The sequence below is a fragment of the Myodes glareolus genome, chromosome 2, assembly GCF_982192425.1.
Source record: "Myodes glareolus chromosome 2, mMyoGla1.1, whole genome shotgun sequence".
NCBI lineage: Eukaryota > Metazoa > Chordata > Mammalia > Rodentia > Cricetidae > Myodes > Myodes glareolus.
This window is the reverse complement of record NC_142027.1, coordinates 70596654-70610306: the sequence shown is the minus strand read 5'-3', so window position 1 is coordinate 70610306 and position 13653 is coordinate 70596654. Positions and strand designations below refer to the sequence as shown.

Below are 13653 nucleotides of genomic sequence, written 5' to 3'. Positions count from 1 at the left end.
TGAAAAGACCACATCTTGCCTTCTTCATCTAGAATCATCTGAGAAGGAGGGCACTTCAATTGAGAAAATTCTTCCATGAGATCAGGCTGTAAGCAAGTCTGTAGGACATTTTCTTAATTAGTGATTAATGTGGGAAGGCCCAGCCAACTGTGGGGGTGCCAATCCTGAGCAAGTGGTCCTGGTTTCCACATGAACTGAGGCACAAGTTAACAGCCGGCACTCCTTCATGGCCTCTGCATCAGTTCCTGTCCCCAGGTTCCTGCCCCATCTTCTTCCAATAATGAATGCAGTGTGGAAGTGTAAACAAAATAGATCATTCCCTCCCACATTTGCTTTTAGTCATGGGTCATTGTGTTTAATCACATCAGAAACTCTAAGACCAGAGGGTTTTGAATTCAGTGGCGTTCCTCAAAAAGATGCAGTGGGGATTTGGACGTTAGTCATTGCTGTGGGGCCCCTCTAACCATTGTAAGTTCACCTTCCTGTGAGTATATTTGCAAAGACACTCTTCACAAGATCACTTGCGAAGGTACTGGGGATTAGGAGCTTTTCAAGATGGCCAAAGTCAGTCAGTGTTTTTTTTTTCTTTTGTGTGTGTGTGTGTATGTGTTTAAGTTGAGCCAGAGTTTATCTCCTGAGGACTTAAGGGCTTAAGTGACAGGTGAATGCTAAGGGATATTTGTACATTGTGTGAAGATATATTTCTGTGATTGGTTTAATAAAGGCTGAATGCCCAATAGTTAGGCAGAACGTGTAGGTGGGACTTCCCGGCAGAGAGAGAGAGAGAGAGAGAGAGAGAGAGAGAGAGAGAGAGAGAGAGAGAAAGCCTTTGGACTTCTCCCTCCTGTTTTCTCCCGGACTTCTCCCTCTGTAGCAATCTGCCCGTCCTCCAGTGCTTTACGTGAAGTGCCCTGCCCTCCAAGGCAAGGCTTCATGAAGGAGATTCTGATCTCTTCAGTGTTCACTAGAAGTTCACCGGGGAGTTTCCAGAGTACTTAGTGTGATCCCCTCAGATCAGGCATTGGCATTTGTGATTCATCTCCTAGGCATACTAAAAGCCACCTCTTCCATCTCTCTCCAGATCAGTGAATATGGAGCTATGAATCCCCAAGGGATATGATCTTGTCCATAATCTCCCAGTATTAATCATATAGAAGCCATCTGAATTAATCTCTACATTGAATTGCTATTATGCCGTTAGTTCTTGATATGACCTAGCTAAAGGTGTGCCAAGTCCACATGTAAAAAAAAAAAAAACAAAAGGCAAGTAAAACACAGGTTTGTTTAGCAACCACCTCCATTTTCAGTGAGCCTCATTGCTATTTTTTAATATTTCCTGAGAACCGGAACTGGACAGGTATTGTTTTTTGAAGCTAAAAATACGGAAGAGGTCAAAATCAGTAAATAGAACAGAGGAATTCCATGGCTATCACACTTTCATAAACCTAAGTGTAATCTTTTGTTTTTGAGACAGGGTCTCACTATGTACCTCTCACTGTCCTGGAAGGAACTCTCTATAGATCAGGCTAGCCTTGAACTCACAGAGATCCTGAAACCTCTGCTTCCTGAGTGCTAGGATTAAAGGTGTGCACTATGGGACCAGTGAATGGAGAGCACTGTTTGGCTCGCATGGGCTGCCTGGGCTTAGCTGATAAAATGAACTAGAGAGCCCCAAAGCATAGCCTTTCACTGAGTGTAGTGCATGGAATCTATACACATATTTATTTCAAAGCCGTGGCTCTATAAGTAGCAGAAGTAAGGGGCTGAAATTAAGATTTAAATCATACGGGAGCCCCAGCTCTGGCCATGCACATGCACTCTCTGGGACTCAGTTACGTCACAAAACCAGAGAGACTTGTCTAGATTATGGTGCAGGGCTCTCTACTTCCGGCAGCACGTGTTGTCAGCTGTTACTGTGACAATACTCACGTGGCTTGTGTCCATTTCACATGCCACACATTGACCGTACACTGGTGGCAGGCCCGAGCTAGGAGTCAAAGAGATTGCAGTGGCTAAAATGCAGTTACCCCCTAAAGGAGTGGGAGAAATGGAAAGTCACCAAGACAACGCTGTTAGCCAGACAAGAACTATATCCTAGGGCACGAGTGAGGTTGAGGAGCTGGGTAGACATGGAATGTTTCCTGGGGAAGGAACCAGGAAACCAGCTCATTTTCTGAGCTTGCTCTTGGAAGTGAGTACCAGGGCTGGAACTGAAACACAGTAGTCGGGCTTCTGCATAGCATGGCCCTTAGGTTAGTTCCCAACGTAGGAGACAAGGAGGAGAGAGAAAGATAGAGGAGGAAGGGGAAGGGGAGGAGGGTGGTGGCGGTAGAAGACAGACAAACTAGGGACCAGCCAGGAGAAGTGACACAAGTTATTTCGATTAGATGGCACCATATACACAATGTAAGAAACAGAAGAAGTGGGCTGGAGAGATGGATCAGCCGTTAAGAGCATTGCCTGCTCTTCCAAAGGTCCTGAGTTCAATTCCCAGCAACCACATGGTGGCTCACAACCATCTGTAATGAGGTCTGGTGCCCTCTTCTGGCCTGCAGACATACACACAGACAGAATATTGTATACATAATAAATAAATAAATATTTTTTAAAAAAGAAACAGAAGAAGCAGCCTTAGGTGCCCGAGGGGAAGTCCAGGCCATCCTTCATCCCTTAGCACAGATTATGATGCCAGGAAAGGTGAAGGAGGCTAGGCAGCTAGGTAGGGGCCCTACATCAGAACCCTTGTGCTGAGGTGCTGTGCCTGGGAGGGTTAAATCTAGGAAGAGGTACAAGTCCAGGGCCATGGTGAAGAAGACAGGCTCAAAACAAGAGAGACTGTTGAGTCATCAGGAAAGAGGTGGGCATGCGCATAGACGTGCTGTTTGTAGTTAATTGAGTTGGAACACGAGTCAAAGCCTCTCTAACTGCTTCCCTTTCGTTGGGGAAGCATCAGTTTAGCTCTGGTTGGTTGCACTAGAAACACAACTGTATGTGGAGGGACATCTTCCAAGAAGACGAACCTGTGTCCCATTGCTAGAACAAAGCGCACAAAGCTCGCTACTCCTAAAGAAAATGGTTTATCGAGCCCACAGTTTAGGAAGCCCCAAATCTAAACAACATGGCACCAGCTCCACCAAGAAGTCCCTTGGCTGCAGCACATCATGGCAGATGGCACATGTGAGAGCCTGCACACGGCAGAGCAACCATGCGGTGAGACACGAAGCTGGGAAAGGGTCCGAGGGCCAGGCTTTCTCTTTCATAGCAATTCTCTCTGGTGGAAATTAGCTGGGTCCCACACAAACTCTGCAACCTCTTCTAAGGGCAACACCTCCAACGACTCAATGTCCTCTTGTTAATGCTAGTGTAGGTGCTGGTGACCCCAAGAAGGTTGAAAACCAGTGTGACAGGAATCAAGGACAAAGGGCTGGAAGAGTAAGAGGTTAGGATCATGGAGTGGGACGAAGAAGCTTGGAAGTCCTCGAGCCAGTTCACTCATTACAAAACCTTAGCCATGCCTTTTGCTTAGGACAACACTGCCTGTGTGTAATCCTATAGCCACAGTAAGGAAGGAAGGGGAACAGGCAGAACTAATTTCAGTGCAATGCATTCAGTCGAGCTCACTGTAGCCTACAGATTGTTATTCAGCGTAACATTCACATAAAAACATCACAACTTTTTTTTTCTTACTAAATCATCAGATGCATGCTTGTGGCTTCAACTTGAGCCAACTGCCTCTGGGTGCTCAACAGCCGCACATGCCGACTTTCCTGGCTGGTGCAGGTCAGTGTTCATCTCATCCCTTTGAGCGTCTGGCTCCCTCAGGTTATCTCTGTTCCTGCTTTGAAAGAAGCCACTTTGACTCCTAGTCCCGCCACCTGTTCACCGGCGACATCACTAGCTGGTACTTTATTCCTTGATGTTGGTTATCCATGGGCTATCACTCCCAGGAAAGCAAACACCCCAGACATCTTTACTGCTTTATCCCCAGCGACATCATCACCACAGCGGACACTCAACAAATATTTTCAAAGGACTTGAAGACTCCAGCTTTACCATTGTCTCCCCTGAAGTCAATGTCCATTTAGTGGGTCCTTCATCAGGGGAGGAGGGTAGAGATGGAGGAACGTTATGTAAAACACAAGGTGGACCGAGAGCCAGTCCAAAAGCTCTCTAGGAGATAAAAGGCTGATTCTCAGATGCCAGATGAGAGCCTGGCACTCCTGCTGGCACCGCTTCCTTTCAGATGTGCCTTGGCTCTATCGATTCAATCACAGACTTGTCCAGTTTTATGTGAAACATCACCCAGTGGCACTTTGGTCTGCCACCAGTAGGTGGAGTAGTGTCATTAAAAGTACAGCCATAGTGTCTAACCAGTTTCTCAATGGACTCTGGGAGGTTCTCTCCCAGAGCTGCCCTGAATCTCCGATGCTACAATGTATGCTTGCCTGTCTCCTCTTCCTGTCTCCCACTGCGGAGGTGTAGCCTGTCTGTGATCCGTGCTTTCAGCAAAGGTGGCCAGGTTCTCCAGAAGGCAAGGTAGGCAGTCCCCAGAGACTGGCCCAGGTCCAGGCCTGGAGGAGATAGCCAGGTTTCCCTCCTGGTTTAAGAGCACAAGCCCAGGACATGATTCACACATGGGATGTTCTCATTCACCTAGAACCCTTCTGTTCTTCCAAGGTCGAAAGAAGCTCATTAAATAGGTAGTTAGGCATGACACAGCCTGTACATCCGACACTGGCACTCTGGCTGCCACCAAGAGTTGTGGTAGCCAGGGGATGCTTCCTTATTAGCGTTCCTCTCTGGTTTCTGGGTCACCACGTGTAGCTCAGGGCCGTGCCTCCAGGGCTGTGAGATCGGTCTTGGTCCCCTTCTTCCTCCCCCAAGTCCTTCTGACCCTCAGACATCCCAGCCACGTGGAAATTTAACTGCTTGAATTTAGAATTCAGGCTTTGGGATTGTAGATGAGGAAAAGGCCACTCAGCTGAGGTTATGTTGGGATGCTTCCTTTAGAATAGTTTTGTTCCTTGGATTGTAAGTTATCATAATTGACACTGCCCGATATATCAGCCATTTCAGCAGAAAAGAAAAATCAGTGATGGCTTGGTGGTTTATTGTAATTCTAGTTCATTCCACAGAGCTGTCTGGAATCCCCCCTCCCCCATAACCCATTCAGACAGTCAGCAAGTAAGGCATCAGGAGCCTAGTTAAGAGGCTTCACAGGCCCAGTCAGCCATGAAAGGGCCATTCTTCCTTCCTGAGCAGCAGTTCTCAACCTGTGGGTCATGACCCCTTGTTGGTGGGGGGTGTTGAATGACCCTTTCACAGGGGTCACCTAAGGCCTTCCTGCATATCAGATATTTACATTACAATTTATAACAGTGGCAAAATTATAGCTATGAAGTAGCAGCAAAATTGGTTTTATGGGTGTGGGGTGGGGGTGGGGTCACCACAGCATGAGAAACTGTATTAAAAGGTTGAAGCCTTAGGAAGGTTGAGAATCACTGCTCCAGAGAATAGGAGGGTTTTTTTAATCCATTATCAAGAAAGTTCTTTGATAAGGAAACATTCTTTTATTGCTACCATGATCGACTCTGTCGTATCTTGTACAAATGCCTGCATTTTCAGGCTGTAATTCTGTCATCCTCTACGCTCAGAAAGCCCTCCAATTCTCCTCCTGTTTGGTGAAATCATCTTTCAAACATCGCTCCTCTGTGAGTCTTTTTGATTTTCTTAGTCACAGCGAACTCTTTCTTCTCCCACATTCTCAGAGGACTTTGGTTTTTTTTTTTTCCTGACTGAATTTAGCCCAGCAAAAATTATTTCTGTTCACTCGAATGTCTCATTCATCAAACAGAAGTCATTTTGCTTGGGCTGAATGGCCCTTAGTGTCAAGTAGGTTGTTTCAAGGGCCCAGAAATAACTTACTGGCAGAGGGGCAAGCTGGCCAGTGACTAAAAAGTACCTGTTCCAGGGCCAGGAATGGTGATGCACGCCTACATTTCTGGAGCTGGTGGCAAGAGGATCCGAGTCTGAGGTGACCGTGATCTAGATAGCAAGATCCTGTCTCAAAGGACAGGGGAGAAGAGTAAAAAGAAGGGTAAACAAACAAACCCCACATTATTCAGCTAGCACATTAAAAAAAAAAAGCATGAAAAATGTCATTTGAATTTTCCTAAGACTTCTCATCCAAAGTGCACTAGTGATTTAATAAACAAACAGCAACGCGGCCTTACCTAGAAATTCCATACATCTAAAAAAAGTGCCTCACACTCCGAGGGGCTGGAGGGAACTGGAAGCCCTTAACGTACCGACCGTTCACCATTGTGTTCACTATTGTTCACTCCAGTTACCCTACCAGCCACTCTTCACGGCCCACACTTCACCTGTGGATAAATGACACCAAGACAATAACAACTAAGGCCTTGGCTCTTGTGATTTTTTTTTAATAGACGACATTTAAAGAATAAAAGAGAACAGACCCTGCAAATTCTCTTGAAGTTGTCACGCAAGGAAAAAACATTTCCCAATCTTTTCGTACAGGAAAATAGCGTCTACAATCTCATCTTCCACCACCTCCTCCAGAAGTTTCGATCTAGACTTGCATTTATTCAGGGAGTTGCAATTTAGCCTAGGGTGGAGTGTCAAAGTTCCTTTTGCTACCGGGTAACTCCAGGTCTTTGTGGTTTATATAGATAAAAGAGATGCTGATAAATTTGGGACGGGATTGCCTAATTGGACCAGTCTTCCTTGGCCTTGTCCAGTGCTTGTAACCGGGTCCCTTTAAGAGGCCAGAAATACGTCCGGCGTCGCAGCCCTATAGATTCTCTTCGGCTTTCCTCCCCTGTCCGCGCTGCGAATGGTTCGCGCCGGCCTATATTAACCCGAGATCTCCCTCCCGGACGGCAATGATGTGAGGCGGGCGAGCCGGCTACCGTGCGTACGACCACAGAGGGCGCGCTGCAGACAGCCGAGAACCCCGAAGCGGAGTCGGACACCCCCGGAGGGAAGCAATGAGGTAGCGGCAGTCCCCGGAGCAGACGCTGCGCGCGTCCTGCCCTCGGAGCCCCGCGCTACCCTGGCCAAGCCGGCCGAGCGCGAGTCCCCGGCGTCCCCTCGGAGCGAGGATGCAGTGAGCCGCGGGACTGCTGTGCCGAGCCCCCCGCGGCCAGCCGGACCACTCGGACCGTACTTGAGGCAAGCTGCTCATTCCGGGACCAGTCCAGCCGAGGGGCTCGCCCTCCCCGGCACCTACTGAGGGTAGGGTACACCGGCTCCTGGGCGCACTGCTGTAGTTTCCGCGGCTCCTGGCCCTGGCCCAAGACTTGTGTGTGTGTCACGTTCGCTGAAGAAGAGTTCCTGCTTATTTTCTCACCAGCCCGGGTGCTTTGGCCGAGGCTCCCCTTCTATTTATTTGCACGCACTCATATGTTTTTTTTTCTAAAATCATTTTCCGCTCCGCTCTCTCTTATTTTGTTGCTTGTCTGAGACTTTTGTCCTGGTCCTTCTCATCTAGGCGTCTGTAATATACTCTCTCTCTCTCCCTCCCTCTCTCTCTCTCTCCCTCCCTCTCTCTCTCTCTCTCTCTCTCTTTCTCTCTCTCTCTCTCTCTCTCGTACACCTCTCTTGCACACTCAAAGTTGTATATTTTTTCTTTCTAAGATTCTATCCCACCCGCTGCGGGGTTCTCAAACACTATCTGGCCTCTCCTGCTTCCATCTCCCTGTCCCGGCTGTGCTCCCAGCTCGAGTTTTATTTTCCGGGCTTGCCCGGGCCAAACGCAGCCGGGGCTGGTGGCCCTGCGGGGCTCACACCCCGCACTCGGCCGCCGCCGCCCAGACGCTCCCGGGCGTCCTCCGGAGATGCTGCCGTGGAAGAAGCACAAGTTCGAGCTGCTGGCCGAGGCGCCGCCGCGGCAGGCGTCCAAGCCTAAGGGCTACGCTGTGAGCCTGCACTACTCTGCGCTCAGCTCCTTGGCGAGGGCCTGCCCGGAAGGCGCGCTCAGCCGGGTGGGCAGCATGTTCCGCTCCAAGCGCAAGAAGCTGCACATCACCAGTGAAGATCCCACTTACACTGTGCTCTACCTGGGTAATGCTACTACTATCCAGGCGCGCGGCGACGGTTGCACGGACCTAGCGGTGGGCAAGATATGGAGCAAGAGTGAGGCAGGCCGTCAAGGCACGAAGATGAAGCTGACGGTGAGCGCGCAAGGCATCCGCATGGTGCACGCTGAGGAGCGAGCGCTGCGGCGCCCCGGCCACCTCTACCTGCTGCACCGCGTCACCTACTGTGTGGCAGACTCTCGGCTGCCCAAAGTCTTCGCCTGGGTGTACCGGCATGAGCTGAAGCACAAGGCGGTAATGCTACGCTGCCACGCGGTGCTGGTGTCCAAGCCGGAGAAGGCTCAGGCCATGGCCCTGCTGCTCTACCAGACGTCAGCCAACGCTCTGGCAGAGTTTAAACGTCTCAAGCGGCGGGACGATGCGCGTCACCAGCAGCAGGAGCTGGTGGGTGCACACACCATCCCGCTAGTGCCGCTGCGTAAGCTGCTCTTGCACGGACCTTGCTGTTACAAGCCGCCGGTGGAGCGCAGTCGTAGCGCTCCTAAGCTGGGCTCTATCACCGAGGACCTGCTTGGGGAACAGCAGGAGGAGGAGCTGCAGGAGGAAGAAGAAGAGGAGCATCTCGAGGGCTGCCTGGAGGAGGACGAGGAAGAAGAGGACCGTGTGGGGGATGGGGATCCAGCAGAGGAAGAGGCGGAGGCGCAGAGGGCGCTGGTGGTGGCTATGCACTTGGAATGTGGGGATTTGCTGGATCCACTAGAGAATGGCCACGAGGAGGCGTTGGGGGGCAGCGGGGTCTCGCTGGGCCCTAGCTCTGGGACATCACCTCCTCTGCCAGGCTGTGCCTCCGACATGAAGGCCCAACTGTCGCAACTTATTAGTGACCTGGGCGACCTTAGCTTTGGCAATGATGTACGCACCCTGGAGTCCGATTTAAGGGTGACACGCCTGCTGTCGGGCGAGAGCACGGGCAGTGAGAGCTCCATCGAGGGCGGAGTCCTGGACGCCACCTCTGCCACCTCTGGCAGCCCCTCCGGCCCTGCTGACAGCACCAGCCTAGAGGAGCCCTATTCCGGCTAAGATCCCAGAAACCTTCTCCGTGTGCCCGGCACCCCACAGTGGCTCCCCAGCTTAGTTCTGTTCCCCTAACCTCCGGGAAAGGGAAAATTATGCACCTGAGGGCCAGACCTGGGTTTGGAGTTCCCAGGGGCTTCTCTCCCATCTTGCCCCAGTATTTTTGGCTCTGAGGTGGTTCAGGTTGTGAGTCTGGAGATGTGGAAGGAGAGAGAAACACTACAAACGAGAGACAGGCCTTCTTCGGGCGGGGGCCGGGGTGGGGGGGGGGCAGCGAGGGTGTGGGACAGGGAAAGCTGGCTGAAGTTGGAAATGGCCAAGGGCGGGCTAGAGGTGCCCAGCGGTCAGTTTCCTGTTTGTGAGGCAGCTGGGGCTTGGGAAGGAGGGGTAACTTCCTCTCCAGACCCCCTGACTGGGAGGCCTCTCTCTGTCACCAATATCTCATTAACAAAGTCACTCTCATAATATTGGAGGCTTTCGTGGCTCCAGCTTACCTGCCCCCAGTTCTTTCGGATATGAGAGCTTGGGCTGTTTACCTCAGACTCAAAACTCTTTAAAGATTGCCAAATTTCTCAAATAACTCTACTGGGGTGAGGGGCAGAGTATGAAAGTTGTGTTTTGTTTACAGTTAAAGACATCTAATACCTTTTAAAAAATAAAAAGGAACTGTCCTCTAGAAATACACACCTTCCTCCTGTTCCAAAGAGCATACTCCATGATGCTGTGTAAGATATTTTTGCACCTTTGTGAAGTATTTTTGACTTTTTTTTGTACATAACTGTGATCTCAGAGCTGAATGTTTATATATCTTTTGCTGTGCAAAAGATAGCTGTAAAATGTTGTTCAGTTGTACATACGGAAATGTGTATAAAACATTTTGTTATTTTTTTGAGCAGCATTGTTTTGGTTCTGTGTGCATGTCAGTGGGGTGAGAATAAAGAGGAAAAGTCGTTAGAACAGCCTCTGGAAATGCTGCCGAAGATCACTGGCGGTGAGGTGGTGGTGGGGGTGTGCCTCCACCCTTAGGATGGGGCTTGGAGAGGGAGAAGGTGAAACCCTACTACCCGTCTTCTAGAGTTTTCTGTTTTTTTTTTTTTTTTGATTAGACGATCAGGATGCTTCTGAATATTTCATATTCTCATTGTATGTGTGGGGTTTTCTGTGTTTGTTGCTTTTGAGCATAGGGGCTCACTCTGTAACCCCCTACCTGGCCTGGAACTCCATAATAAGACCAGGCTGACTTCGAACTCAGAGATCTACTTGCTTCTGCTTCTCAGGTGTTGGGATCAAAGATGTGAGCCACTATGCTGACATATGCACTGTTTTTCTTCAAGTCAGTTTTTGGAGAGATCAGAGTAAACCCAATTGCCCATGCTCTTTAGAGGGGTCTGGTGTTTACTGAGTGACTGCCATGTTCTGTTTTTTTTTTCCCCACCTCCTGTGGTTGGCTTAATGATCAAGTACAAGTATAATACATAATCTTTTTCCTCTGCAGCTTGCCATGGTGCTCTGGAGACCAACTAGCACCCTAAAGGGGACTCGGTGGAGTGGGACCTGCTTTGTTTTTCGCTGGGGGAAAAAAAAGCAAATAGAAAGGTTAGAGGCTCCAGATACCCAGAAGTGAGTCGTGGCCCAGGTGGGAATAGGGGAGGCAGCTCAGATAGCCTGTTTCCTTCCCTTACAGCCCAACCTGGCCCAGTGGGAACCCATCAGGGAACAAAGCAGAGGAGCTGTTGGCTTGGTGTGGGGGTGTGTGCTGCAGGTTGTTCTTGCTTTCTGTGTTTGTTTCTGTTGTGAACTCCAACCAGATGTCTCTAGTTGGGCTACACCCAATCAGCTGTAAGTGGTATTACGATGCTGCCAACACTGCCCGCTGCCAGTCATTCTTCCATTTGCCCTTTTGGGCCTCTTTTCCTGTGTTGCAGAAATGGATCTGCCTCCCGGCCTTCCCCGGTGTCCAGAGGCCACTTTGCTTTGTTTTCTTCATAAATATGTTCTGAACAGCTAGGCCCAAGGAGCCCAAGGAGACTGGAATGCACTGGACTCAGAGAGGAAGGGAGGGTGAAATTTTCTTCCTAAGCAATGGGAGTGGTTCAGCAATAAGTCTATCTTTTAAAAAGACAAGCAAAGAGGTGGGGGTGGGTAATATTTTTTTAATCAACTCAGTGTCTTCTTGAGGCCACAGGCCACACCTTTTAATCTTCTATTCTGTCTTGGTTGAGCTCTCGTCCTTCTCGCAGCATACCTCAGGTGTATATTCATCGAATGACGTTTTTAAATGTCCAGGTGGAGGTCAGGAAATGCACATCCCACCCGGCTGTGGCCTTCTCTGTCCCAGCAGGTAGCCACATGGGCCGTTTGACCAACATTGTTGAACTTCTGTTCAACGGAGTTAGCATTTCTCATTATTTCCCCACTGCCAACGTCCTCTGCCAGGCATAAGACAGTGGAGATGACGGGGCCACTGCTGGGGAGTGGGGCCTTGACTGTTAACCAGACAACGTGCCAGTTTGCCTTTCATCAGTGATGGATGTACATAGGATAGGTGGCATTTAAGGCAATGCCACCAAAAAGTACAAAGCAGTTATCTCCTTAAAGTTTTCCTTTTCTTCTTATTGGTTTTGTGAGTAGCAGGCAGGGCGTGGCCTGAGGAGCATGAAAACCACACAGATGGGAAAAGAACCGGCTCCCTTCCTCCAAAGCCTGGCCCTTCTTGGCTTTTCGGCTTTTGTCACTGCTCCTCAGGGCTCTCGGGCTGACGTAATTTTAGAAGAGATGCAAAGTGATACATGATTCACCTCTCGTTGCGTCTCCCTCTTCCAGGGATGATATCATTAGAGAAAGAAGAAACGGCTCGAATGAAAACAAAACAAAACTTCATTTGTTTCTGGTACCTGGAGGTGCTGTAATGGTGTGACACAAGCCAACTCAGACCACTGGGTGACACACACATCCCAGAGCGGCCTGAAGGCTGGTTTAGTCTTCACATTTGACGTCTTCCTTCTTGCAAGGCGAGGTGCCTCATGCATGTAACCCGGTGGTGTTTTCAATGCATCAAGACCCTGCACATTCTTTTGCATCCTAAGTCATGCTCCGAGTCCAGCAGTGCAGCTTTGACTGTGTGAGCCCCAAGTGATTTCTGGAGGAAGGAGAGCTTGCTGGCAGGAGGTGGTGGCTGAGTCCCTGGAGCGGGCATCTGCCAGCTTCTCCCAGTGCAAACATCCCGTGTCGGGATCTGTAATGTGTTGAGAGAGAACGAGGGAGGAGTGGGACTGTATAAAATAAACAATGGCGTGACAGACATGCTCAGCTATGGTAGGGTCAGAGAACACCCACCCCACCACCCCCCACCTCACCCCACACCTTTATCCCCACACATATGCCTCCTTAAAGAAACCTCTCTCTCTGCATTCCCACCCCAGGAACGCAGTGGCTCTTAAACAAGCTAGAAAGGCTCTGGTATTCTGAGAGAGCACATTTTCTTCCCGGGGAACACAGCTGTGTTTGAGGGCTCTGTTGTTGCAGGAGAATGAACCCTTGGGAAGACACTACCCCTCGGCACCATACTGGAGATTTCAAAATCTCACAGGAGTCATCGAAGATCATGAGACACATTAAAAATTCTATTAGGAGTGAGTTGCCCTGTTTTCTAACAGGGTTTGGTAATTTAATCGGCAGACCCTTCCCCTCTGTGTGGCCTGCATCAGTAGTCCCAGCAACTGCTGACCTGGGAAGGCGTGACAGAGCTAGACCGTGAGCGTGGACCGCAGGAGCCAGGTCAGCCACATCAGATGCCTGGGAAACTCCTCCCAGCTGAAGGCAGGTGGGGGCCAGGGCATGCTGTGCTGGCTGCTCCTGGCTCTTGTGTACATGGTCACATCTGGATCTGGTTTTACTGTGAGTCAGGGATTTTCCTGTTCCTGCCGGCTCCCTTCTATTCATAGCCCAAAGGTCCCTGCCACCACCATATCTTTCTGCAAGCTCTGAGGCGACCCAACTTGAACAGTCATGGCTAGCCACTATTTTGGTGGTTTGAATAGCTAGGTGGCAGCTGTTCCAACATTCCTCTGTCTTGTGGTATTCAGGGGCACCAATGAAAGTTTTTGCTTCCAGCTCCCAAGGACAGTGGCCCTTCCAGCAGACTGCATTTCTGTCTCCCTCTTCATCTCTCTCCCATCCCCTTTCCTTCTGTTAATACATTACTCCCACTGCGAACTCAGCTTCTATCACTATAATCTGCACCCAGTCCTGGCCTCACTTCCCATCTTTCCCCAGATATGCTCAGAAACTCAGTTACCCAAAAGCAAAATAAGACTCCCGAATGTTAAAGGGAAAGAAAGTTATTGTCAGTCATCGCCGCTCATGAAATTTTAAGGCCCCCTCTGTGACCCCGCTCCCGAGTTTAAGAGATGAAGAAACTGGAACATAAAGGGTTTGTCCTGGTCAAAGCCACACAGGAAGGCCCCAGGGTTCAGGTCCTAAGTCAAAGTTGCTTTCACTGGCCCCTGGATGCCAGGAA

The 13653-nt window shown here is 49.8% G+C and overlaps 1 protein-coding gene across 1 annotated transcript; it reads left to right on the top strand.

The window, feature by feature from the left end:
* The first annotated feature begins 6843 nt into the window (after positions 1-6843).
* Fam43a (family with sequence similarity 43 member A) lies at positions 6844-10029 on the top strand. Its single transcript, XM_048453970.3, has one exon. It carries the CDS (start codon positions 7860-7862, stop codon positions 9138-9140), a length of 1281 nt encoding a protein of 426 aa, XP_048309927.1. The 5' UTR covers positions 6844-7859; the 3' UTR covers positions 9141-10029.
* Positions 10030-13653: the final 3624 nt, after the last annotated feature.